Source organism: Oncorhynchus kisutch, linkage group LG7 (assembly GCF_002021735.2).
Source record: "Oncorhynchus kisutch isolate 150728-3 linkage group LG7, Okis_V2, whole genome shotgun sequence".
NCBI classification, from domain to species: Eukaryota; Metazoa; Chordata; class Actinopteri; order Salmoniformes; family Salmonidae; genus Oncorhynchus; species Oncorhynchus kisutch.
Genome location: NC_034180.2, coordinates 48,479,055 through 48,504,276, shown reverse-complemented (window position 1 = coordinate 48,504,276; position 25,222 = coordinate 48,479,055). Strand labels below are relative to the sequence as shown.

The 25,222-nt window shown below is 44.3% G+C and overlaps 3 protein-coding genes and 4 non-coding genes across 11 annotated transcripts in view; 1 reads left to right on the top strand and 6 right to left on the bottom strand.

Moving 5' to 3' along the window:
• Positions 1–2,943: 2,943 nt before the first annotated feature.
• wdr20a (WD repeat domain 20a) lies at positions 2,944–10,500 on the bottom strand. 3 transcript variants are annotated; one of them, XM_020488361.2, is made up of 4 exons: positions 10,145–10,423; positions 5,995–6,177; positions 4,480–5,772; positions 2,944–3,873 (listed from the first exon to the last, which is right to left on the bottom strand). In XM_020488361.2, the coding sequence occupies exons 1-4, from the start codon at positions 10,412–10,414 to the stop codon at positions 3,823–3,825; spliced, it is 1,797 nt and encodes a 598-aa protein (XP_020343950.2). In that variant the 5' UTR covers positions 10,415–10,423; the 3' UTR covers positions 2,944–3,822. The 3 variants fall into 3 exon arrangements, with proteins under 3 accessions (XP_020343950.2, XP_031685073.1, XP_020343951.2); XM_031829213.1 differs by lacking the exon at positions 10,145–10,423 and adding an exon at positions 7,538–7,590; XM_020488362.2 differs by lacking the exon at positions 4,480–5,772 and having other exon boundaries at positions 10,145–10,500.
• Positions 10,437–13,054, top strand: LOC109894694 (uncharacterized). Of its 2 annotated transcripts, XM_020488359.2 has the most exons (6): positions 10,437–10,494; positions 10,683–10,787; positions 11,080–11,147; positions 11,296–11,370; positions 11,906–12,001; positions 12,092–13,054. In XM_020488359.2, the coding sequence occupies exons 2-6, from the start codon at positions 10,748–10,750 to the stop codon at positions 12,653–12,655; spliced, it is 843 nt and encodes a 280-aa protein (XP_020343948.1). In that variant the 5' UTR covers positions 10,437–10,494; positions 10,683–10,747; the 3' UTR covers positions 12,656–13,054. The 2 variants fall into 2 exon arrangements, with proteins under 2 accessions (XP_020343948.1, XP_020343949.1); XM_020488360.2 differs by lacking the exons at positions 10,437–10,494; positions 10,683–10,787 and adding an exon at positions 10,813–10,985.
• Positions 13,055–13,361: 307 nt separating this feature from the next.
• Positions 13,362–25,222, bottom strand: part of dync1h1 (dynein, cytoplasmic 1, heavy chain 1) — a 45,696-nt gene continuing 33,835 nt past the window's right edge. Inside the window, exons 55-75 of one of the 2 annotated variants that reach the window (XM_020488358.2) lie at positions 24,994–25,121; positions 24,521–24,674; positions 23,892–24,189; positions 23,442–23,695; positions 23,088–23,222; positions 22,843–22,937; positions 22,495–22,669; positions 22,213–22,288; positions 21,801–21,961; positions 21,494–21,605; positions 21,197–21,381; positions 20,761–20,874; positions 19,247–19,417; positions 18,734–18,951; positions 17,747–17,850; positions 15,741–15,955; positions 15,266–15,419; positions 14,874–15,016; positions 14,281–14,449; positions 13,975–14,099; positions 13,362–13,748 (exon numbers count right to left, since the gene is read on the bottom strand). In XM_020488358.2, the coding sequence (XP_020343947.2) occupies positions 13,620–13,748; positions 13,975–14,099; positions 14,281–14,449; positions 14,874–15,016; positions 15,266–15,419; positions 15,741–15,955; positions 17,747–17,850; positions 18,734–18,951; positions 19,247–19,417; positions 20,761–20,874; positions 21,197–21,381; positions 21,494–21,605; positions 21,801–21,961; positions 22,213–22,288; positions 22,495–22,669; positions 22,843–22,937; positions 23,088–23,222; positions 23,442–23,695; positions 23,892–24,189; positions 24,521–24,674; positions 24,994–25,121 (3,315 nt within the window). In that variant the 3' untranslated portion in view covers positions 13,362–13,619. The remainder of the gene's footprint in view (positions 13,749–13,974; positions 14,100–14,280; positions 14,450–14,873; positions 15,017–15,265; positions 15,420–15,740; positions 15,956–17,746; positions 17,851–18,733; positions 18,952–19,246; positions 19,418–20,760; positions 20,875–21,196; positions 21,382–21,493; positions 21,606–21,800; positions 21,962–22,212; positions 22,289–22,494; positions 22,670–22,842; positions 22,938–23,087; positions 23,223–23,441; positions 23,696–23,891; positions 24,190–24,520; positions 24,675–24,993; positions 25,122–25,222) is intronic. The other variant, XM_031829212.1, reaches the window with a different exon arrangement.
• Positions 15,530–15,599, bottom strand: LOC116374732 (small nucleolar RNA SNORD50). Its single transcript, XR_004210693.1, has one exon. It is a non-coding gene; the product is annotated as a small nucleolar RNA SNORD50 (small nucleolar RNA).
• LOC116374733 (small nucleolar RNA SNORD50) lies at positions 19,115–19,186 on the bottom strand. The gene has a single exon (XR_004210694.1). It is a non-coding gene; the product is annotated as a small nucleolar RNA SNORD50 (small nucleolar RNA).
• Positions 23,315–23,386, bottom strand: LOC116374731 (small nucleolar RNA SNORD50). Its single transcript, XR_004210692.1, has one exon. It is a non-coding gene; the product is annotated as a small nucleolar RNA SNORD50 (small nucleolar RNA).
• Positions 23,769–23,840, bottom strand: LOC116374734 (small nucleolar RNA SNORD50). The gene has a single exon (XR_004210695.1). It is a non-coding gene; the product is annotated as a small nucleolar RNA SNORD50 (small nucleolar RNA).

The window sequence follows — 25,222 nt, the reverse complement described above, 5'->3', positions numbered from 1 at the left end:
ACATTGTAGAATAATAGTGAAGACACCAAAACTATGAAATAACACTTATGGAATCATGTAGTAACCAAAAAAAGTGTTAAACAAATCAAAATATATTTGCGATTCCTCAAAGTAGCCACCCTTTGCCTTTGACAGCTTTGCACACTCTGGGCATTCTCTCAGCCAGCTTCATGAGGTAGTCACCTGGAATGCATTTCAATTAACAGGTGTGCCTTGTTAAAAGTTAATTTGTGGAATTCTTTCCTTCTTAAGTTTGAGCCAATCAGTTGTGCTGTGACAAGGTATACAGAAGATAGACCTATTTGGGAAAACACCAAGTCTATATTATGGCAAGAGCAGATCAAATAAGCAAAGATCAAACATTACATCATTACTTTAAGACATACGGAACATTTCAAGAACTTTGAACGTTTCTTCAAGTGCAGTCGCTAAAACAATCAAGCGCTATGATGAAACTGGCTCTCGTGAGGACCGCCACAGGAAAGGAAGACCCAGAGTTACCTCTGCTGCAGAGGATAGGTTCATTAGAGTTCCCAAATAAATAATTCACGGAGTTCAAGTAACAGACATCAACATTAGGGAAAGGAGGATACCTAGTCAGTTGTACAACAGAATGACTTCAACTGAAATGTGTCATCTGCATTTAACCCAAACCCTCTGAAATCAGAGAGGTGCGGGGGGCTGCCTTAAATTGGCATCCACGTTTTCTGCGCCTTCCTCAGGCAGAATGACAGATTTTTGTTTTTGGTCTACCATCTGCCACACTGATTTTTTACCTTGTCAGCTCGGGGATTTGGTTACTGGCCCAACGCTCTAACCACTAGGCTACCTGCCACCCCTTGCAGCAAAGAAACCACTACTAAAGTACACCAATAAGAAGAAGAGACTTGCTTGGGCCAAGAAACACGAGTAATGGACATTAGACCGGTAGAAATTTGTCCTTTGGTCTGATGAGTCCAAATGGGAGATTTTTGGTTTCAACCGCCGTGTCTTTGTGAGACACAGAGTAGGTGAACGGTCTCTGAATGTGTGGTTCCCACCGTGAAGCACAGAGGAGGTGGTGTGATGGTGCTTTGTGGGTGACACTGATTTATTTAGAATTCAAGGCACACTTAACCAGCATGGCTACCACAGCATTCTGCAGCGATACGCTATCCCATCTGGTTTGTGCTTAGTGGGACTATCATTTGTTTTTCAACAGGACAATGACCCAACGCACCTCCAGACTGTGTGAGGGCTATTCGACCAGTAAGGAAAGTGATGGAGTGCTGCATCAGATGACCTGGCCTCCACAATAACCTGACCTCAACACAATTGAGATGGTTTGGGATGAGTTGGACCGCAGAGTGAAGAAAAAGCAGCCAACAAGTGCTCAGCATGTGGGAACTCCTTCAAGACTGTTGGAAAAGCATTCCCGGTGAAGCTGGTTGAGAGAATGCCAAGCGTGTGCAAAGCTGTCATCAAGGTAAAGGGTGGCTACTTTGAAGTATCTCAAATATGTTTTGATTTGTTTAACATTTTAGTTACTATATGATTCCATATGTGTTATGTAATCGTTTATGTCTTTACTATTATTCTACAATGGAGAAAATAGCAAAAATAAAGAAAAACCCTTAAATGAGTAGGTGTCTAAACCTTTGACTTGTACTGTATAACTTAAAAGTACAGAAATACAGCCAGGAAATATTTAATTTAGAAAGTTACACATCTTGAAAACTTGATTGCTGACATGCAAAACATTGGGACTATATAAAACAAAAATACCAAAATATAGTTTTCGGGTAGGGTTTCTTTACTAGATATAAAAGGTTTTTAATAATTTCTCCTAACAGCTGTCAGAGTTATTGCACACCCAAAATGTAAAGCCATTTTCCTCTAATAAACTATACTGAACAAAAATAAAACATAACATGCTACAATTTAAGGATTTTTACTGAGTTACAGTTCATAGAAGGAAATCAGTCAATTGAAATACATCCATTAGGCCCTAAACTATGGATTGCACATGACTGGATAGGGGCGCAGCCATGAGTGGGCATAGGCCCACCCACTTGGGAGCTAGGACCGGCCAATCAGAATACGTTTTTCCCCACAAAAGGGCTTTATTACAGACAGAAATACTTCTGAGAATCCCCCACCCTTCCTCAGATGATCCCACAGGTGAAGAAGCCGGATGTGGAGGTCCTGGGATGATGTGGTCAACCTACGGTTGTGAGGCCAGTTGGCTGTACTGCCAAATGCTCTAAAACCACGTTGGAGGCAGCTTATGGTAGAGAAATGAACATTACATTCTCTGGCAACAGCTCTGTTGGACATTTCTGCATGCCAATCGCACACTCCTTCAAAACTTGAGACATCAGTGGCATTGTGTTGTGTGACAAATCTGCACATTTTAAAGTGGCCTTTTACTGTCCACAGTACATGGTGCACCTGTGTAATGATCATGCTGTTAAATCAGCTTCTTGATATGCCACAGCTGTCAGGTGGATGGATTATCTTGGCAAAGGAGAAATGCTCACTAACAGGGATGTAAACTAATATGCGCACAAGATTTGAGAGAAATAAGCTTTTTGTGCATATGGAACATTTCTGGAATCTTATTTCAGCTCATTAAAAATGGGACCAACATGTTGCGTTACTCACCAGACATGTCACCCATTGAGCATGTTCGGGATGCTCTGGATCAACAGCGTGTTCCAGTTCCCGCCAATATCCAGCAACTTCGACACAGCCATTGAGGGGCAACATTCCACAGGCCACAATCGACAGCCTGATCAACTCTATGTGAAGGAGATGTGTCGCGCTGCATGAGGCAAATGGAGGTCACACCAGATACCGACTGGTTTTCCGATCCACGCCCCTACTTTTTTTGTTTGTTGGCATCTGACCAACAGATGCATGTCTGTATTCCCAGTAATGTGAAATCCATAGATTAGGGCCTTATTGAATTTATTTAAATGGACTGATTTCCTTATATGAACTGTAACACAATAAAATAGTTTAAATCGTTTCATGTTGTATTTATATTTTTGTTTTGTATTGACCGAGCTACAGACGATCACAGGTTTCGGTGTGCCTTGTCTTCCATTCAGAAGAGTCTGTCATCGTAGGTGTGGTTTTTGCAGTCAATGTAACTAAATCTGTGCAAAGTTCTCAATGGGGAGATTCTATAAAAATAAATAAAAACACATGTAAAGAATTTGGTTAGAGGCAAATCCTTGGATGCTAACGGAAGGCAAGGCACACCGAAACCTGTGATCGTCTGTAGCTCGGTTAACAAAATAGTTGGGACTCTAGCAACTTAAGATACCTTTTGACAGTGCACATCTTCAAAATCATAAAGGCTAAACAAATTGATTTTTGTGTGCAGTTTTTAGACTATGGTTGGTAAGCAACTCATGGAACTCCATTACTTTACTGTTTTGGCTGGTGGCAGTCACTCCTGGTCCATGGACCACTTGCATAGGAATTATAAAAGTTGGGTGAACTCTCATTTTAAAACACAAGCATAATTTGATTGGTTTGCATCTAACTAAGCCAAGCTCAAAGTCCAGATGTGGGAGCGAAAAGAGAAAAACAAAAAAAACATTTAAAAAATCCAGAAAATACATTAGAATTACTGTCCAAAATGTCTCCACACTCTTTCAATTTCTGTATTCGAATACTTCTACCATCTAGACCATGTGAATGATAACCAAAAAATAAAGAGAGAATAGAAAAAGTAACAAGAGAAAGGAAAAAACTTGCAATGCATTGTGGGGTGAAGAGCAGCACCAGGCTCTGGTGTAAATGCAGGTTTCTTAGCAGCAGAAATAGTGTTGGCTATATTATCGTTCCACTGGGAGAGACTGCTTGCTTTTGGGATGACAAACCCTGGAAAGGAAAACAAGGAGATTTGACACTGGGGAAAGTTTTCAAAGCATCAAATGAATCAACCCCCCCATCTTCCTTCTCCCACTTTCCTGCATTCAAATGGCCTTTGCACAGCAGTTAGTGAGTGCACGATGCAGTGAATATAATGCATTAACGTAGAAAGCTGAAAGAATCTGTGTAGTGGGCGAGGGATGGATTGTGGGATGGTAATGAGTCAAAATGTGTGTTTTCGAGCCGATGCACACAAACACCCTCAGTTGTGATCAATGTCTTCTTTCCACTGATAAGGAGGGCTGCCTAAGTGCACTTACTTATCCACCAGGTGACTTGATTGTACATAATACAAGTGTCTAACCATTATTCATATTTTGAAAATGTATGGGCTTTGCATGGGGTGGCAGATGAACACAAAACTTACACACACACATACAGACAGATTTGAGATGGGATCTCCTACACATGCAGTATGTCACAACACAATGCTGTCCAAAATGTTCACAAATATACGAAAGTTTTCAAAATGGATCCTTGCAGTGCCCAAACTAACCACAAAGAGAAATGCATGGGTATTATGCAGAACTTAAATTCTATTCAAAAAGAACTTACCACTTTTCCAGGCCTCGCCCATGTCCAAATAAATCCCTCCTGACAAGCTGTCACTATACAGTCCTCAAGAAATATTAAGACAGTCAGTCTCTCATGTGCTATCTTTTTACAGATAAGAGGCTCTAGTAGGGGTAGGTCTTCCATGCGGGGACAGAGCGGTGTCCCCAGAGTCTTTGCAGGGTCTGTTCTGGATTTGGTGAGCATGTTGAGCTTGTCACTGCTCTTGCTGCTAATGTGACCCATGCTGTGGTTCCGTTTGTGGTCAGTCTCCTGGTGCTGCTCTTTGCGATCGTGAAGGGAGAGCGTTGCGAACTTGCTGACACCCGAGGCGATGGCACTGCTCTTGTTGTTGGCAGTCATAGCTGGCGAGTGCGGTAAGCTGTTGGAGCGTGGCAGGGGAGAGGAGAGGGAGTTACTGGGGGTGTTGGCGCCGCTATCGTTCGTGCTAGGGTTATTACTCACATTGTTCACTATGTCACCAGCGACTTCACCTCCCGCCGGGGGGCTGGTAGCGTTCATCACATTGGTGTGTGTTCTTGTCCGGGAAAGCGGGAGGTGGGGGAAAAGTATATCTTCTGTGAGGTCCCACAAGCACAGCTGAGTGTCCTGGCCCACTGAGCCAAACCTGTACGTGGTGTGTACTGTCCGACTGTCTGTGGAGTTGCGTTTGGAGAGCCGGGACTGTGTACTGTTGGCCCGGTCGCGACCAAAGTGGAGGCCCTGGAAGTCCTCGTCGCTGCCGTTGAACTCCATAGGGTCTGCATCCTCCACACTGGTTGTGTAGTGGTCAAACGCCACCACGCTGACCCATGATTTATGTCCGTGTCCGCGCGCGATAACCCGGCAGTCCACAAACGACCACACGGTCACCAGATCATCCTCGCCCCCGGCGACAATGTACTTTCCGTCCGGACTCCAGCACATGCACAGCAGACCCCCAAAGTAGCTTTTCATGGTCCCGTGCAGCTCCACCGCGTCAAAGTTGAAGACCCGAAGGAAGCCGTCCTGGCTGACACACGCCAGAAACTTCCCGTCGGGTGAAAAGGCAAACTCGTTGAGCGCTCCCTCGCCCACCGTCCATTTGAGCAAAGGGTTGCGCGTGGATTTGCTCTTACACGTGTGCACCGAGTAGTTCTTGCCCTGTTTGAGCAACTGGTAGTGAGGCGTCGTGGTGCCACACGTGTTTTCTACGTTGTACAAGTACATGTTTCCACTGGAATGAGCGACTAGGAACAACCTCTCTAAGCCGGGCACCCATTTTACACAAGTTACTCTGGATTTGTCTATTAGTCTCTGGGGAAAGCATTTCGGGAGAGAAAGGGAGGAGGGAGAGAAGGAACAAAACATGTTCAAATGCAAATGTAAGCAACAATGGCTTGAGTTATGTCACAAAATGTACATTTGAAGTCAGTAACTAAACACCCTTTCTCTCTCTACCCCAATCTATGGTGGTTTTGGACAATCACAGCTTTATGTGCCTTTACATTTCATTTGGAGACTTTCATGACAACTTACTTCCTCATTGAAGAGCTTGCTGGTCTCCCTCTTGATGGGGTCGATGAGCTGCACTTGGCCTGCCGAGAAGCCCACCAGCAGGGAGACGCTGTCCGCCGTGGCCGTCAGGTGGTTGAAGTCATGACATGTGGGTTGTGTTCCCTTGTATATCCTCTTGTCGATAGGCTTGCTCAAGTCAGCCGCCTGAAAGAAAAGAAAAAAAACAGTGAGATACGGTTACTGCCCTAATCTTTTCAGTGTTGTGTGTATTCGGCTCCTGGTCAAATCGCAGATCAAAGCATCAAGGGTGGCATGCAAAAGCAACGAAGCCAACCTGAGTAGAGCGCTCATGACGACACAGAATTCTTTGAACATGACAGCAACCACAAAATGCCTTTTGAAGTGGTAACTAGGTCTATGACGCGGCGTTTGAAGTCAATAGTTTAATTGCGTTACAGTACAATCAATTGTAATAATCAGAGGACATCAAAAAGACACCCTTAAAAAAATATCTTCCTGAAATAAAGGCCTAACATAACAATGTAGTGTCTCGGGGGGGGGGGGGGGGGGGGGGGGGGGGCTTGATGCGGTGTGTTATGAACAATACTGACATAAAGAATCAGACCAGGGCATGCAACTCTAGCCTTTTAAGTTTGTGCTCTATTCAAAATGCCTCAGGGGCACAGTGAGTTTACTAGCACAACAGTCACACACAGCAGATCGGAAAGTTTTAGAGTGGAAAGTTTTCTTGTGACTCCAGACAGCTCAGCTGTTTTTCCAACCATAGGCCCATATGGCATATTCCAGTTAGGGAATGCCAGAAACGTACACGTTTTTAGCATTGTAAAAATATAAAATTACTTTATTTAACTAGGCAAGTCAGTTAAGAACAAATTCTTATTTACAATGAGGGCCTACCAAAAGGCCTCCTGCCGGGAGGAGATTATTATTTTTTAAATAATAAAATATAGGACAAAACACATAGCACGACAAGAGAGACTTAAGACAACAACTTAGCAAGGCAGCAACACATGACAACACAACATGCTAGCAACACAACATGGTAGCAGCACAAAACATGGTACAAACATTATTGGGCACAGACAGCAGCACAAAAGGCAAGAAGGTAGAGACAACAATACATCACGCAAAGCAGCCACAACTGTCAGTAAGAGTGTCCACGATTGAATCTTTGAATGAAGAGTTTCAGATAAAACTGTCCAGTTTGAGTGTTTCTTGCAGCTCGTTCCAGTCACTAGCTGCAGCAAACTGAAAAGAGGAGGGACCCAGGGATGTGTGTGCTTTGCGAACATTAAACAGAATGTGACTGGCAGAACTGGTGTTGTATGTGGAGGATGAGGGCTGCAGTAGATATCTGATAGGGGGAGTGAAGCCTAAGAGGGTTTTATAAATAAGCATCAACCAGTGGGTCTTGCGACAGGTAAACAGAGATGACCAGTTTACAGAGGAGTATAGAGTGCAGTGAAGTGTCCTATAAGGAGCATTGGTGGCAAATGTGATGGCCGAATGGTAAGAACATCAAGCCGCTCGAGAGCACCCTTACCTGCCGATCTATAAATTACGTCTCCGTAATCTAGCATGGGTAGGATGGTCATCTGAATCAGGGTTAGTTTGGCAGCTGGGGTGAAAGAGGAGGGATTACAATAGAGGAAACCAAGTCTAGATGCAACCTTAGCCTGCAGCTTTGATATGTGCTGAGAGAAGGACAGTGTACGGTCTAGCCATACTCCCAAGTACTTGTATGAGGTGACTACTTCAAGCTCTAAACCATCAGAGGTAGTAATCACACCAGTGAAGAGAGGGGCATTCTTCTTATCAAACCACAATACCTTTGTTTTGGAGGTGTTCAAAACAAGGTTAAGGGTAGAGAAAGCTTGTTGGACACTAAGAAAGCTTTGTTGTAGAGCATTTAACACAAAATCCGGGGAGGGGCCAGCTGAGTATAAGACTATCATTTGCACAAAAATGGATGAGAGAGCTTCCTACTGCCTGAGCTATGTTGTTGATGTAAATTGAGAAGAGCGTGGGGCCTAGGACCAAGCCTTGTGGTACACCCTTGGTGATAGGCAGTGGCTGAGACAGCAGATGTTCTGACTTTATACACTGCACTCTTTGAGGGATCTTTGGCTTGGTTTACTAACTACCTCTCTCAGAGACACTAACACTCCTTAGCCGGCCCACAAGAATGGAATGGTCGCCCGTATCAAATTCAATAAAAATAGCAGCACAACATTGCTTAGAATCAAGGGCAATGACGACATCATTAAGGTACCTCTTGAAGCTAGGGTGCACTATTTTTATGTTTGGAAAAATTGCGTTCCAAAGTAAACAGCCTATTTCTCAGGAACAGATGCTAGAATATGGATATAATTGACAGATTGGGATAGAAAACACTCTAAAGTTTCCAAAATGGTCAAAATTGTGTCTGTGAGTTAAACAGAACTGATATTGCAGGCTAAAACCTGAGGAAAATCCAATCAGGAAGTGCCCCTGTTTTTGAAGTCTCTCAGTTCTTATGCATCCCTATTGCGCATTTAAAGGGATATCAACCATATTCCTTTTTCTGTGGCTTCCCTAAGGTGTCAACAGTCTTTAGACATAGTTTCAGGCTTTGATATATTATCGAATATATATTTTAAAAACTACCTGAGGAATGATTATAAAAAACGTTTGACATGTTTATGTGGACATTATGGAGACTATTTGGAATTTCCGTCTGCGTTGTCGTGACCGCTCTTTCCTGTGGATTTCGGAACATAAATACCGACGTTTGTTTGTCGCGTTTGGGTATAAAAATAATCTTTATGGAACAAAAGGAACATTTGCTGTGTAACTGGGAGTCTCGTGAGTAAAAACATCCAAAGATCAAAGGTAAATGGTTAATTTGATTGCTTTTCTGATTTTCGTGACCAAGCTTCCTGATGCTAAGTGTACATAATGCCATGCTAGGCTATCGATAAACTTACAAACGCTTGGATTGCTTTCGCTGTAAAGCATAATTTCAAAATCTGAGACGACAGGGTGATTAACAAAAGGCTAAGCTGTGTTTTCCTATATTGCACTTGTGATTTCATGAATATGAATATTTTCTAGTAATATTATTTGACTGTTGCGCTATGCTATTCAGAGTTGCTGATGACAATTATCCCGGATCCGGGAGGGGTGGTTCAAAGAGGTTTTAAGGGACATTTAAGGTTGCAGTGACACAATCCATAACCTGAGCGGAAACCAGATTGCATACCAGAGAGAATACTATAGACATCAAGAAAGCCAGTCAGTTGATTATTGACATGTTTTGATAAACAGGGCAAAATAGAATTTATGCACCTGTATAGTCCTTGTGAATATTGTAGATGTTTAGATCTGTTTACACACTTGGAAGAAATGAAAAACTATAGACTTGGTCTACTATCTGCCACACTGAGGAAAATAGGATCAAGCACCTGTAGTCCTGCATTATCAACTTGTCATGTCCAAAAGTTCACAGCAACTTACTCACGAAGATGCCCCTCTGTCTGACTGAACTCCAGGAAGCACTTCCTGTCACCACACTGACACATCATTGGAAGTTAATGCAAAACCATTCAATGGAAATCTTGTATGCAGATTTAGATTCGGGTTATATAACATCTTCATATGTATGTACATTTCAAGTAATTGTGCAAATTAATTCACAACAACACCTTGTTCTTGACGCCACAACTGTTGTTTAAGCAGTCATGTAGCTAGCTTAACACCTTTCAAGGCTAGATTTCCTAGGTCACATCAGACAGGGCATCCGTGCACTGTAAGTCATCACCCAAGTGGAAGTACAAATAGAGGTCACACTTGTGATTTCACGAGCATGCATTCACTGCCAATATTGGGATTCTAGCCAAATGTCCACCATGTCCATGGTGCGTTGATAGGTGTTACAACCTAACAGTGACTGTCAGATTAGAGTTAGCCAGTCTGCTAGCTGGCTCGCTGTGCATACCACAACACTTTTGGACGAGGTGGACTGTGCAGTGAGAACAGACTGGTGGTGCTATTAGGACACAGTGCTGTGCATTAGTCATAAACCATGAAAATTGGACAACACTGACCTGTGGTCATCAATTAAGACACATGAATTATAAGCAAGCTGTCATAATAATGTTTAGCTACCAACCTTTCTAACGCCTTTGTAGATGTAGAAGTACAGTTCCCGGCCCACATTAAAACATATTCTGTCGCCGTTACCAGACTGATCATTGACGTTGACGAAGGAGACTTTGACGGGGTTTGAACCCTGGGAATTAAAAGGCACCCTGTTGGGGCGGCTATATTCGGAGTGAGTGAGGAGTTTATAGACGCCTTCCCGTGTATTGAACTGAGTTTTAATTTCGTTCAACTCCTTCCCTCCTCCCTCCGCCGCCATCTTTAAAATGAACAATAACATTCATCCTTCCTCGAGCCCGGATCTTACGCATGGAGCATGCGCATAACCGTTCATGGGTAGCTTGGAGTCGACTCGCGCTAGTGAGTGTGACCTATTCAAATGGCCAGGGGTTGAACAGATGAGAACCATTAAAACATGTTTTTTGTTCCAATTGAAGTTTAATACTGGCAAACTCACGTTTATCTCCTTGGTAAACGAGGCATGAAGGTAAAATTACCTGTTTGAAATGAACCAATGAAAACTAATAAACTAGTCAATCAATTCACAGCAGTCAGCTGAGATGCTGACAAGGCGCACCTGCCCAAATCTGTGAAGTTGGTCAATCAAAGAACCATGGCGACAACGAACCGGCAGCAGCAACACTCACTTCCAGGTAATTTTGGATGAATTGAGTGTCAGTGTTTACAGATGATAGTGAGCAATGTAAATCAAATGCATACAGACTTATGCACACTATGTTTTCATCCGAATAGACGTGCGTTTCTATAGAAAAACCTAGTTTTTAAACGTGACGAGTTTAACCAATGTTTTTACAAAAACGTGGGTCTTTTATCACAGAAGGCCAATTGAGGTGACGTTATGAATTGGGATGACAGAAAAAAAAACTAATTAGGCCTACTGATGGTTTACCTTAAAATATACATATGGATTTATTTTATTCGCAGGTTTTCCTGATGACGGTCTTGTTGAAAGTGGCCCCAGTAGTATGGATACGCTTGCATTCAAATACATGGTGAGGAAATTCAAAGATGCAGTTGTATGCACATTTTGTATATTCTAGACGGTTAAAGTCAACGCCTGTAGCATAGGTAAACATTATTGTGCCACAACTTTGAGGTGAGTAATATGTAATAGCTCTTTCTTCCCCTATTTTATTGTAGGAGCTGTGTAAAGTGGAGTCCAGTACTGATTCCGAATCAGATGTCAGTCCAAGATGGTCTGATACCAGCACCATGGTAATAGTCTCATTGTATGTCCTTTTGACTGACAGTAAGTGTTATGGTAGGCAGTCTACAATAATTATGAGGATGCATGCCGTTAACTCTCAAACTCTACCCTTATGAAAGACTGCAGTCTTTTTTTTTTGTATGGATAGGCAGCATTCATCCACGAAATGACTTCCGCTACACTTTGAGTTACGCTGACGCACAGGTGGTGGCCTCTTGTCTTCCGTAAACAAACGCAATAACATGGAGATATGACCGTGTGGGAACACTAGACCTATCAATGTGTATCAAATCAACTTTTTTCTTACTGATATGAAAGTTAAGTTCCTTATGCTTCCAAAAACTTACGCAAGTGACTCATGTCAATGTTCAGAGCATCGTGCTCTTAAACGCCTTTGTGCAATGGAACTGAGTCATGACCAAGAACTAGCATGCCCTCACCTTTGATACAAGTTAAAAACCCTTATTTATTTTATAACATTTGAAGTTACCAGACTACAAAGTTATGAACTTTAACTAGTTTCTACAATGTTACTCTGATCAGGGATGTGGAAGTAGTGCGGCAGAGAGCAGACAACCCATTCAAAGGATGCTAACATGTTCACACAAGCCGGTGGGACGATATTCGTGGCTTTCTTTGGTAAGTAGGATTGCAATTCACAAGCATTGATGAGCAAATCACTTACATTCATACTATACTTAACAGTATAAAATACCCGTCTCGCTTCAGTCCTTGGACCCATATGACGGGAGCTCAGAAGATTCGGACGAGTCTATAGCTGGCCCCAGGCGACCGAGGCAGGGGAGCTGCAGGTATTGGGGCAGGAGCCAAAGAAGGAACAATCCCACTCCCACTCTCAAAGAAGTGATCAAAAGTGGTGGTCCAACAGAGCCTCATCTCATTGATGTCCAGATGAGGTCAGCAAGTGACTCTGAGCTATGGACATGCAGCCACATGGATACCATGTCATCCTGCAGCCACAGCAAGGGGCGGGGCCCTGTGGCAGAGACATCTGCAGACTCAGTGCTCAATACTAAATCTTCACCTTGCACACTTGTGTTTCCCACTTTTGTGGGGGCAGCAACCTTAGTCCCCAAAGTCCAGATACCAGAGAAATCTCCCGACAGTACTATCCCCCTCAGGGGTGTCTTCAAAAGGAAGTTAAGTCTTCCAGGAGCAGAGGCACTACAAGATTGTTACCACAGGAAGAAGCAGTGTGTAACCAAAATGGAGGCTGGGGATTCTCCTCCTGAGGTGAGCTGGTCCATGACCAGAAACACCCCCCTAGCCTAGAGACACTATTGCTTATACTTGCTTATCTACACAGGTGGCTAGGAGCGGTTTCTGGACAGGGTCATGACACTGGGAAAAACGGGGACACTTGACCTTTCTCTGCAGAACAAGTAGACTAGGTGATAATACATTGATGTTGAGGCTATTCAAGTTAACTAGGAGAATGTGTCACGTTATTTCTTCACTTAGATACACTTTTTTTTTACACTAAATTTAATAACTTCATTCTCACGCATGTAAGGAATAACATTCCATATTAATTTGCATTGCTATATTGTTCATTGGTGCTGTATATTTTGGGGGACTGAATAAATCATGCATTTGTTAGTTCTAGTGTATGGTAGTGGTAGACAGATTTGCTTTAGACTAATATTAAATAAAGCTGTACTACCAAATTGACTACATTTTTATGAGTCCTTAATTATTACAAGGCATCTCTCCAGACAGCTCCCCTCAATGTCAATTCATTGGGTGCATTCCAAATGAGAATGGCAGACTACAAAGAATCATCTGTAGATATGAAAGGCTTGAACAATTATCCTATTGAGAAAATTCCACATTCCAAGGGGCTAGTGTGCATGTAATTCAGCCTACAGAATGCGGAACGATGAATCTAATCCCACAGTGGAAGTAAAATGCTCGGGTTTAGCTGCTATGCATTTTAAAGATCATGGACCATAGTCAAAAACAAACTATACCCAGTCTGTTAGCCATGTTAAACCATTGATACTTTATTTTCCATGTCCTTTACGCCATCATAACATACAGAATCCTTCATATAAAAATTGTTACCTCTTTCCAACTTCCCTTTCACAATCCAACTGACCACATTACTCAAGACTTTCTTCCACTTACCAATGACTTAATGTTACTTCTCCAACTAGTTACTTGACTACATTACCCTGTGGACTACACTAGGAATAAGTGATTAATAGGAATGATGAATAAAATAAATTTCCAGAGTCTACTCTGTGCAGAGCACTGCCACTCCACGCTCGTAGAAGTTGTGAGGGTCTTCCTTGGTGGCGATGTCAAAGTCCACGGTGAAGATGAGATCAGCTCTGGTGAAGTTCAGATACACGGGGAGAGTGACCTGTGGGAATGACAGATATACAAGCAAGTGGTTATTAACAGTACAATGTTCATGGTGTTTGGAGAATGACAAACTCCCAACATTCTATGAACCATCTATTGAAGGGAATTGTGAGGTCTGGTCTAGCATCTGTGGAGAAAATTGATATGTAGTCTAGCAATACCCCCGAGGGGATATTGAAAGTGTTGTGCTCAAGCTTCACATTTGTATGTGGCTCAGACTATACCATGTGCTTCTTCTCGGCGCTCAATTGCTTCACCCAACGCAGCTGAGTCAGTGGCAACTCCGTGGAGATGTCATTGGAGAGAGACAGCTTGTTGTTGCCGTGGGTGGCTCCCTGCAGCTTCAGACCTGTCGGGGAGAAAGAGGGATTCGTAAAGGTCACTTGGGTTGATAATGTATACTGGATGGATAAATAATCCAGGCCCTGCAGGATCACAGCCAGACCATAACTATTAAAAGTAGCTTTGGTGTTAATTCTTGCTTTCTGGTACTGTATACTAATATAGATGAGAGTGACTGGTGAGCTGACCTTTGATGCCGAAGCTGCAGGCATCAAGCGCAGCCCCCTGGGCGGTGGTGACGTTGACCTCCAGACACAGCTCCTCCAGGGACCAGCTGTTGGCCTGGGCCACGTACTGACGAGTGGCCGTGATGTAGGCCTCAGGGACAAACAGGCTGCCTAGGCACACATGGATGTTCTGGACAGGAAAAGACACTGATTCAGAGTTGGTGGAGAGTTATGGGTAACACTACTGCTAAAAGTCCAATACCTTGTCTAATGTCAAGTTCCCGGGGTCAATTATGGTATAATTTCATTGCAAAGCACCCCCATTAATGGGCCGGCTTTATTTTTAACTCTTAAAGTGACAACTTGTTCATGGACTTTACAGTAGTTTGTCATTCAGAATTAAATGAATAAAATCCAATGGGATGCTAACATTAGCAATATTCCAACCTAACGAATTAGGTAAACCAGCTGTCTACAATCATGGAATCATTTTAAGGCAACACCAAATCCACTTATGTCTTCCTATCTCTTTGATATAGGAGGTCAGATGAACAACCCCTTTAATATAGGTCAGATGAACAACCCCTTTAATATAGGAGGTCAGATGAAGGCACCTTGAGCTCCTTAGCGCCCCCGCTGGCGGCTCCCTGGGAGATGGCCTGCAGCTGTTTGACACGCTCGCTGAAGTCGGCCACCCACTGGATAACAGTCATGGACGCAGGCACGGTGTAGCGACACCAGCTACGAGGCAGGATACCTGGACGAGACACACCGTTAGCACTGGGAAGCCTTGTAGAAACTACATGCCAAATCTTAACTCCTGTTGCATGAGTATAACTTTTGACCATTAAGTAGAAACATCCATTGATGTCAATGGAAGACTTGTATAAAAACAACAAAGTACCACACATGGCCATTAACTATTACTGTAATCCTCACACATTGTCACGATGCAGCCATATTAGATAATGAAACCAAGAGCTTGTGTAGAGAATGAGAGGAGAACCTTTGACGAGGTCGTTGATGAGGGTGCGCAGGTCGTTGGTCTGTTTCTTCTTGCCCTCGCACACCTGCACCACGTCAGTCAGGTCCTGACGCACTTCCTGCAGCATGCGGGCGCCCATCTTCACCTCACGTTCAAAGAAGCGGAACAGAGGATCCTGTGTGTGTGTGTGTGTGTGGGGGGGGGGATTAAATATATAGAAGTTGATTAAACAATATATTTTCACCTGTATAGTCCTTGAAGACACCCACACAGTGTTTGAATTGCATATCAGAAGTCAGATCCATATGAGTTTCATTCACATGAAATCAGGTTTGGGATAGATTCATCACTTACTGCATAAAGGGGGAAAAAAGCATTATGTAAGAGAGATTGCAGTGTGTGTAGGTTGTGAATAATTTTTTTTTTTAAAGGCATCAGAATGCTCATCAGATCCCAGGCGTCACACTGACCAGATGAGACGTTGCCGGGACATTACCTTAATGTTCTCCACGGTGCGCTTCAGGTGGTTGACCACCTGCGGGATGAGCGTCAGCCAGTTGGTGGCGGTGGTGAGCAGCGTGCGCATCCATGCGGGCTGGGCTTCAGCCGAGGTGGACGCCGTGCGCTCGCGCTTAGTCTCCTTCTCGTAGGCCAGATCATCCTCATCCTCCAGCATCTGCATTTTCAGCATCTTACCCATCATGTCAGTGCCTGAAGCAGCCAGCAAGGGGAGCAGGAGAGGGGTAAGGGAGGAGAGAAGAGGGGTGGAAGAGGAGGGGGAGAGGGGTGGAAGAGGAGGGGGAGAGGTGAGACAAGCCCGGGGGAGGAGTGTGGGAAGAAGATATCAACGGTGGACCAAGAACATAGCCTTGTACTGCCTCATCCTCATAGACGTGTTAATGAAAGGGTTGTTGTGTTTCACAATCAAAAACAAGGGATTACAAGTCAAAGACAGACACAGTAAAACAACAAATCAACATCTGACAAAAACAAGTCAGTACCAACAAAATGGAGGGAGACCATGCAATAATTCTTTAAGGAGGACCTATAGAAGTGAACACATTTTCTGGGGCTCTCTGAGGAAAAATCAGTTGTAACCAAAGGATGGATGAAGAGGATGAGAGGATGGATTGAGGGGTGGATGGGAGGGATGGATGCATCAACAGCTGGGAGTTGGAACTGGAAGCCAAGCGAGACACGATAAATGTGAAATACAGCTGCTGGAGGGTGAGAACACCCCTCTGCTGGACAGAACACTCCCATGGGTAAGGCTACCACACGGGGGGGCCTTCGGTTAGAACACTGGAACTGCTATGAGGAAAGGAATAAGGAAAGGAAAAGGGGCCTACAACCACGTTACTGGAAGCAGTGAGAGAATATGCTCTGTATCAATGGTAGTCATCAGGGCATAAAATGAACACCTGTCAAATGCAGGTAGATCTAGGCGTTGGTGGGTAAGAATACCCATTTTACTAGCGGGTAGGAGCACAAGTGCTGGTTGTGATTTAACACACAAAATAAGCTGCAGTAGCTGTTTTCAAAGTACTGCTGCCATTTTGTTTCATAGCTGCTAATCTCACCTATCAGAGCTGTGTGCTCTGAGGGAAGTGCTGATAGATTCATTTTAGGAGGCACTGTGCACAGGCATCAAAGTTTGTCTAATTTACTCTAAAGTCTACAAGGTGAGACTTCGTCCTTGTGTTTCTTGGCCATTTCAATTGTTTTGTTCACAAGCTTGGTTGTTTTTCAACGTTAGTTTGACTCTGCTGCTTCAACTGATAGCTTAGAGACGCCCTAGTCAGATCCCAAATCTCTCGCGCACACAGACACGACTCAAGTGGCCAAAGTGGGTTAACAACCCCCCTCTGCCCTTAAAAGGGGCAGCTGAATATTTTGTATAATCTGATATTTTGGTTAAAAAAACTCAAGTCGTTACTTCTTACTAAAAACATTATTTGTTTTAGAAACATGGTCATCAGTTTATTATTTATGTCATTAAGGTGAAAAGATATTTGGGCTGGTGGACCAAACCTGCCACAGTCGCTGGTGGACCAAAAAGTACATTTTAGGCCCTGGTAGTCCTTCCTGCAGTTCAGATGAAGGCAACCCTGTTCCTGGAGTGCCACTGCAGGACTAGGATCCATACAATACCAATGGAGGTAATTAAATCAGTGATTTCCTGAATTCAACACACCTGGTCTTCCAGGTCGGTTAAATAAAAAAAACATGGTGCCTGCGGCCCCTCCAGGGCCAGGGTTGCCTATCCTTGCCCAAGTTAGAATATGCTCTACACCAAATGGTAGTCATTTCTCTAGTTAGATGAGAATGAGGCCTGTGGAAATAAGATGTGTTACAACAGATATGGAGAGAGGAGAAACCAAAGATGAGTGATGAATTTCGGCAGTCTCCTTCGCTGCAGACAAAGGATCCCACAGACCAAACCGGACAAGCCGCTTGAGTGCAGCTGCAGCCGGGGCCAACCAGCTGTAGCCAATAGCATACCCTGAGTGGTGAGCAGGACCTTCTCAGCGTTGCTAGGCAGGCCCAGCCAGGACGGGGTCTGGGTGTCTGGCAGCATCTCCACCCAGTGCATGAACTCCTCACGCCTGGAACCAAAGACAGAACAGTGTTACTGAGAGAGGAGGGAGGAGACAGAACAGTGTTACTGAGAGAGGAGGGAGGAGAGAGAACAGCATTACTGAGGGAGGGAAGAGAGAGAGAACAGCGTTACTGAGGGAGGAGGGAAGAGAGAGAGAACAGCGTTACTGAGGGAGGAGGGAAGAGAGAGAGAACAGCATTACTGAGGGAGGAGGGAAGAGAGAGAGAACAGCATTACTGAGGGAGGAGGGAAGAGAGAGAGAACAGCATTACTGAGGGAGGAGGGAAGAGAGAGAGAACAGCATTACTGAGGGAGGGAAGAGAGAGAACAGCATTACTGAGAGAGGAGGGAGGAGAGAGAACAGCATTACTGAGGGAGGAGGGAAGAGAGAGAGAACAGCATTACTGAGGGGGGAAGAGAGAGAGAACAGCATTACTGAGGGAGGAGGGAAGAGAGAGAGAACAGCATTACTGAGGGAGGAGGGAAGAGAGAGAGAACAGCATTACTGAGGGAGGGAAGAGAGAACAGCATTACTGAGGGAAGATGTTAGAAAATCACCTGAAATGCCTAAATGTGTGAATTTCCCCTGAATTTCTTTATGACAAACATTTGACATGAGAATTGATCACAATATATTTTTTTGTATGTACTGTATACTACACCTTAGTTTTCAGTTGATACACACACGAAAAACATAAACGCAACCATTTCAAAGATTTTACTGCATTACAGTTGGATCTATGGATTTCACATGACTGGGCAGGGAGCCAGGTCCAGTCAGAATTCGTGTTACCCCACAAAAGAGCTTTCTGACAGAAATACTCCTGTTGCGTTTATATTTTTTGTAATATCACTAAAGTAAATCTACCACCCCAACCCCAGCCACTGACCGGATGCCATCGGGCATCTTGATGTCCTTGTGACCGTCCACCTTGAAGGCCAGCTTGAACTCTGAGTCGAAGCTGCCCGTGGTGAAGATGCGATCCAGGAAGGTGTTGAGCAGGCGCTGGTCAAACTCGTTGTCGATGCGGCCGCCGTAGATGGACTGGGCCATCAGGGTCTTCAGGGCTGCCCAGGGGATCTTGTCAGGGGAGATGTTCTGACGGCCCTGGGGGTTTGGAGGAAGAGGAGAACAGAAGGTTACCACCATAGAATACCTGTTCTATTGTCACCACACCCATCCAACTTAGACTAGTACATTTTTAGTTTTTATTGAGTGACCTTCAACTTCATTCCTAATTGCAAGAATGTATATATTATGTGTGTATTGCATATCAGCAGTCAGATCCGTCTAAGAGTTTCATTCACATGAAATCAGATTCGGGATAGATTCATCATGTAATGTAAGAGACGTTCTGCATACAGAAAGAACCCAACCTAAGAGTCAACAGCGTGTGACTGACCTTAGCGGTGTCGTCCAGCCAGGTGTCCACGGTGTCGCAGGCCGAGCGCAGGTCCGACTCTCCGAACTCGTACTTCTTGGACCAGCCCAGCGGAGCATAGCGCAGACGCTCCTGGATGACGGCGTGGAACCAGGCCAACAGGAAGTAGAGGCGGGCACGCTCGTTGGGTGCCTGCAGAGGATGACAGACAAGTAGAAGAGTTTGTTTTTATAGGGGCAATCTGAAGTTCAAACAAAGTGGCCACTCCACCACTGTTTCGGTAAATAGCTGAGGAATGGGTTTGGAGCTCTCAAATTCAGACAAGAGCTATGCATGCAAGGACTGCCCATCCACAATAATAAAATTATAGTTTTAACCATGTTGTTTCAAGGTGAGACAACGTTAGTTTTCAATTACATTGTTTACAAACAATGGCGTAAAACATGCTTATATCTTGGGTTCTTGATGGGGTAGGACACTTAAACTAAGCTCAATAGGCCTTAGTTATACTCAATAGGCCTTAGTTATAGAACCTATGGGTATATAATATAAATATATAATTAATTTAACCTCGAGTGTAGGGGGCAGTATTTTGATGTTTGGATAAAAACATTTAAAAAAAACATTCCTGAAAGCTCTGTTCCATTGCCTGCCTTCGCTCCATTTAAAGGGATATCAACCAGATTCCTTTTCCTATGGCTTCCCCATGGTGTGAACAGTCTTTAAACATTGTTTCAGGCTTTTATTTTGGAAAATGAGCGAGAAAGATCACATCGCATCATTGTATGGCTGGGTGCCAGCAGCGTTTTGCATGCGCAACAGCTTGGAGCAGACATTACTCTCTCTCTCCTATTGAAGAAGCTACAGTCCCAGTTGTAATATTATCGATTATATATTGTAAAAACAACCTGAGGATTGATTATAAAAAACTTTTGACATGTTTCTACTAACTTTACGGATACTATTTGGAATTTTTGTCTGCGATGTCGTGACCGTTCTGAACGCGCCAACCAAATGGAGGCATTCTGGATATAAAAATATTCCTCATGGAACATTTATTGTGTAACTGGGAGTCTCGTGAGTGCAAACATCTGAAGATCAAAAGGTAAGAGATTCATTTTATTGCTTTTCTGACCAATCTACTTGGCTGCTAGCTGTTTGTAATGTTTTGTCTACTGAGAGAGATGTCCTTACATAAACGCTTGGTATGCTTTCGCCAGGTGGATTAACAACAAGCTAAGCTGTGTTTCGCTATATTGCACCTGTGATGTTTAGTAATTTAATTAGAATTTGGCGCTCTGCAATTCAGCGGATGTTGATGAACCCGCTAACGGGATGGGTGCATCAAGAAGTTAAAAGTCCCCCCCAAAAAATAGTCACAATTGCAAGATTGACCCTTTAATAGTCAAGGTAAAAATAAATAATTCATCCAAGTTTATGGAGGAAGAAGGTGTGAGACGAACAGAGGGGCAAAAATTGACAGGAGAGAAAAGGAGCGAGAGAGTAATCAGTTTTCATATAGTTTTGTTGGTCACCTTGCACATGCGAGCCACAGGGATGCTGCTGAAGGTCCTCAGCATGTTGGCCTTGACACCAGGAGGAGGTTCAAACACAAAGATACGTCCAGCACGCAGCAGGTTCACTGGCACCTGAGAGGAACAGAGAAAACACATTTAGATCTCTCAACAGTCAAGACATTCATAACTGTGCCACATGGCGAGAAAAAGCTTGAGGTTAACCAATCAGTGATAAGTTATACTTCAAGTAACAACGTGGATATTTTTTAAATCACCGTTTTTAAAAACATTTTTTTTAGTAACAATTGAGTGAGCTTGAACTTTCTTCAAAAACCCCTTTCTAGCACTCATTAAGTTTACTGTTATGTTTTTATAGTCCTCAATACAGAGTAAAACATTGTCATACTCGCTATCTTGTTTATTTTTTCTAAGGAAGTTGAAAGTGTAATGTGACCTTGGGGTTGATCTCCATGGTGAGGAAGAGACGGAAGCTGGCGTGGGGCTGCATGGAGTGGAGCTTCTTCTCCAGCTGCATCAGCCAACCAGGAGCCAGGTGTACGTTCTCCAGCATCACCCACCTGCCGGACTTGACAGCGGTGTTGATGTCGCGGTCGGCCTTGTTGAAGCCCTCAGCAGAACCTGAGAGAGCGAGAGAGAGGAACCAGGTTTCTAAGATGCCAGTAGATGTTTCATACTTCCTCCTGGGCTGTTTTCAAACTAAACTGACTAAACCCTGCTGTAGGCTACCTACCAATGGAGATGGAGGTGATGTGTTTGTTTTCCTCAGCTGCCAGGTCCCGGACCAGGCCGCTGGCGTCGTACCCGGGTACGGAGCACATCAGAACAGGGGTACTGGGTTTCACCTAGGCGGGTAGGAGAACAAGTTTCACGAGGAGATGAGCGGTTGTAATACGCAATGGTACGTAGAACAGTGACCCTTAAAAACACTGTACAAATAACACACTATATCCGAGATTGTCGATTCAGGGATGTCCAGTCTTCTGTACCATAAATATGAAATGACTACGATGGTAGATTCTATTTCTATGCTCTGTTACCTCGCTCTCCACGATGTTGCCCAGGTCAAGGGGCTGCTCGATTATGGCCATGAAGGTGTCTCCCAGGACCTTCGATACAAAGATGTGGGCCATGGCCAGCATGCGGTCCGGACGGAAGGCTTGGATCAGGAGCAGCTGGTGCACTGCCTGACCGATGGAGGCTGTCGAGGACAGACAAAGTACATTTTTGACATGGACTCCATTGCAGTCGGGACTGCACAGAATCCCCGTAGCACTCTTTACCACCACCACCACCACTGAACCACAAACTACCCATATTCTCTACATTCATTTTGTATTTTTAATGCAAATTCTATCAAGAGCATAATTGGGATCTCGACAATGCATAGCAGCCTCTGAACGTCATGGGTTTCTATGCTTCCCCTAAAGTAAATCGGATTGAAATACTCACTTGACTGTTTCTCCTCTGTCCACAGGTAGGGCACGGACAGCTCAGGGGAGTTGCTCTCAATCCACATGAAGAATTGCTGCAATGGTAAAAAAAAAAACAACAACATGTCAACCTTGACGACAACTTAAATATTCCTTTCTTACCCTTTTCTTCTAAAAAATAATTGTAACGCTCTTCTGCTTAACAAACAGTTTAGTAAAGAGTCAGTTTAACAAACGGTTTATTAAAGAGCTTCACATTGCTAGTCATTTTCTTCCCCTTCTTTCCCTCCAAGTTTCTCACCTCATCAGCTTCCACCTTGGAGACCAGGTCCTTGAAGGCGGGGAGACGGCTGAGAATGATCATGGCCTCACACTGCTCCGTGGTCAGGCCCTTCACCTTGGGCACCGCTGTACCCTTCAGCACCATCTCCGCACCACGCAGGAAGTGCTGGAACTCCGCGTCGTAGGACGGCTCGCTGAGGGCAACAGGAAATGGTTATCAATGACATGCAGGGGCAACGCCACAGTGTCCACACTAGTATATCACTTAGAATGCATCCTCAATACATTGTGGTAGTGTAGATTTTGGAGCTGAACCATGGACCTTATCCTTCACATTATAACCTGGAATGTGTAGAAAGTTAAATACCTTGTCATGCCTTTCAGGTTGATCCTGGCTAAGAGCATGGCGAAGGTGATGTGATCCTGGTTACACATGCCTCTGGCCACTCTGTTGAACGCCCCCTGAAAACGAGAAAATGGGATTGGTGATTTTGCACTAGAAAACCTCCAAACAAAAACCCATAAACTTAATATTTGAAGAAAACTCCAACTCTAGATGTGAGTTTTTTTAGACATTCTAGGTTCTAGTGGGTGTTTGAGAAGTGCGCTTACCTGAAAGAGGTCCTTGGTGATGTGGGTGAGGCGCTGGGTGTGGTCGCTAACACTCTTGAGGTTAGCGTTCTCGTACAGCACCGTGTGGTAGATATCCAGGAAGAAGTGCAGCGAGTACTGGTACAGGAAGTGCATCTGGAGACGGACAGGTACAGTACTTTTTGGTTCACTACTAGAAGGTTTTTAAGAGTGTCACCACCATAGAAACAGAACTAGAAGAGACTTGCATATCAGAAGTCAGATCCGTATAAGAGTTTCATTCACATGAACTCAGGTTTGGGATATATTCATCATTTAATGCAAGACGCTGTCTGCACAAGGGATAATCTTTATAAGAGATAGCAGTGTGTGTACCTGGTTCAGGGCCTCCATGGTGAAGTAGATGGAGCTGCAGGCCGAAGAGAGGGACAGGTACTGCTGCGACACCGCCTCCACCTCAGCCATCACAATGTCAGTCTCCTCCACCTTCCTGGTCACCTCCGCCGCCTCCTTCTTCAGGTTCTCCAGGGTGGTGATGATGGTGTCGTCGTCCAGGATACGACCCTTGACCTCGTTCAGGGCCTGCAGCAGGGACTTCTCCAGTTGGCGCAGACGCACCTGGAACTCACCTGGTGGAGGGAGGGAGGGTTAATGGATAAAATAGGACTAAGAGTAGAGAGTAGATACTTTCGTGTGCATTGCATATCAGCAGTCAGATCCGTAAACGAGTTTCATTCACGTGAAATCAGGTTCTGGATAGATTCATCATCTAATGCAAGAGACTGTCAGCACACGGAACAAGAGTTGCGCAAGCAAGCGTCTCACCTTGCAGTTTGAGGAGGTCGGAACGCTTCTCGTCCACGTCGGGCCTCTCGGCCTTAAGCACCTCGTTGAGACACTGGCTCTGCAGACTGCTGCGTGTCACTGTGAAGTTGACAAAGGTCACACGAGAACACAGGTCTGGAGGGAACTCCACTGTGGGGTCGCGTGTGGAGAGGAAGATGACGAAGGATGGCGACAAGTCAATGTCCTGGTCGCCAAGGGTGATGAGCACGCGTCCGCCGGTCCTGCGCACCTCTCTGTTGAGCACCGGGTTCAGGATGGGGTCGTAGCTCTCTACATCCTGGGGGAGACATTGTTACATATTACTATTAGTTACATGGAAGCTAAATGGTTTTATCCAAATGAACCAGGGTTGGCTAGCCCAACAGTAATCTTGGAACACAGAACCAAACGTTGCATTCGCTAGCTGGCTACTGGACCTAACATTTACGTTAAAGCTTATGCTACATATAGTTACAATGTTACCAGTCTCAAGGGAGATCATATTTCACGGCAGAAGCAGAGTACTACCTCCCAATGTATTCAGATTAATAGCATGTGTTACTAGCATGCTATTATAGAGGTACACATGGTCTGGAACATGCTGGATCGACCTAGAAGTCTGTTCTGACCTGCACAAGCAGAGGGTTTCCGAAACGCAGGGCGCTCTCCAGGTTCTTCCGGAAGGCGTCGTCCAGGAAGCTGGTCCTGGTGATCTTCCGGTCCTTGTACTCGTTCATGATGAACTCTGTGGCCTGGCCGGATGGGTCGATGATCAGTGGATACCTGGGAAAGGTTTAATTTTTTGATGTATTAAGAATCTCATTTAGTCCAAAGAAATGGACAGCTTTTTTTTTTTTAAATAAGTCTATCCATCACACTCTTGGATGCACCATGGAACTAGGATAGGCATTCATTATACAAACATTTCCATGGTAAAGTTTTGTATCTTCTGACAGGATCCGCAGTGAAGTGTTTAGCTTTCTATAGAGGTTTATGATAGAACTATCATCCTCTACCACTCTGTGTTGGTCATTTAGAACACTTAAACTCCTAGACGTGGAAAAAAAGTGGATGATATTGTGATTCGGATGGACACACTCACCTGTTGAACCTCTTGAGCATGATGGCGTTCTCGGTGCAGAGGTCGTCCGCCGGGAGGGAGTTAGCCTGCCAGCGCAGCCTCTCGTCCGCATTGGACAGGTACTCAGTCCTGGCGATGTCCGTACGGAACTAGTGGGGGTTACAGATCTGCTTAGCCATACAAAATGGAGTCTTGAACATTACATAGAATAAGGCCTTGAGTTATAGATGACTGCCAGAGTAGGCGTAAA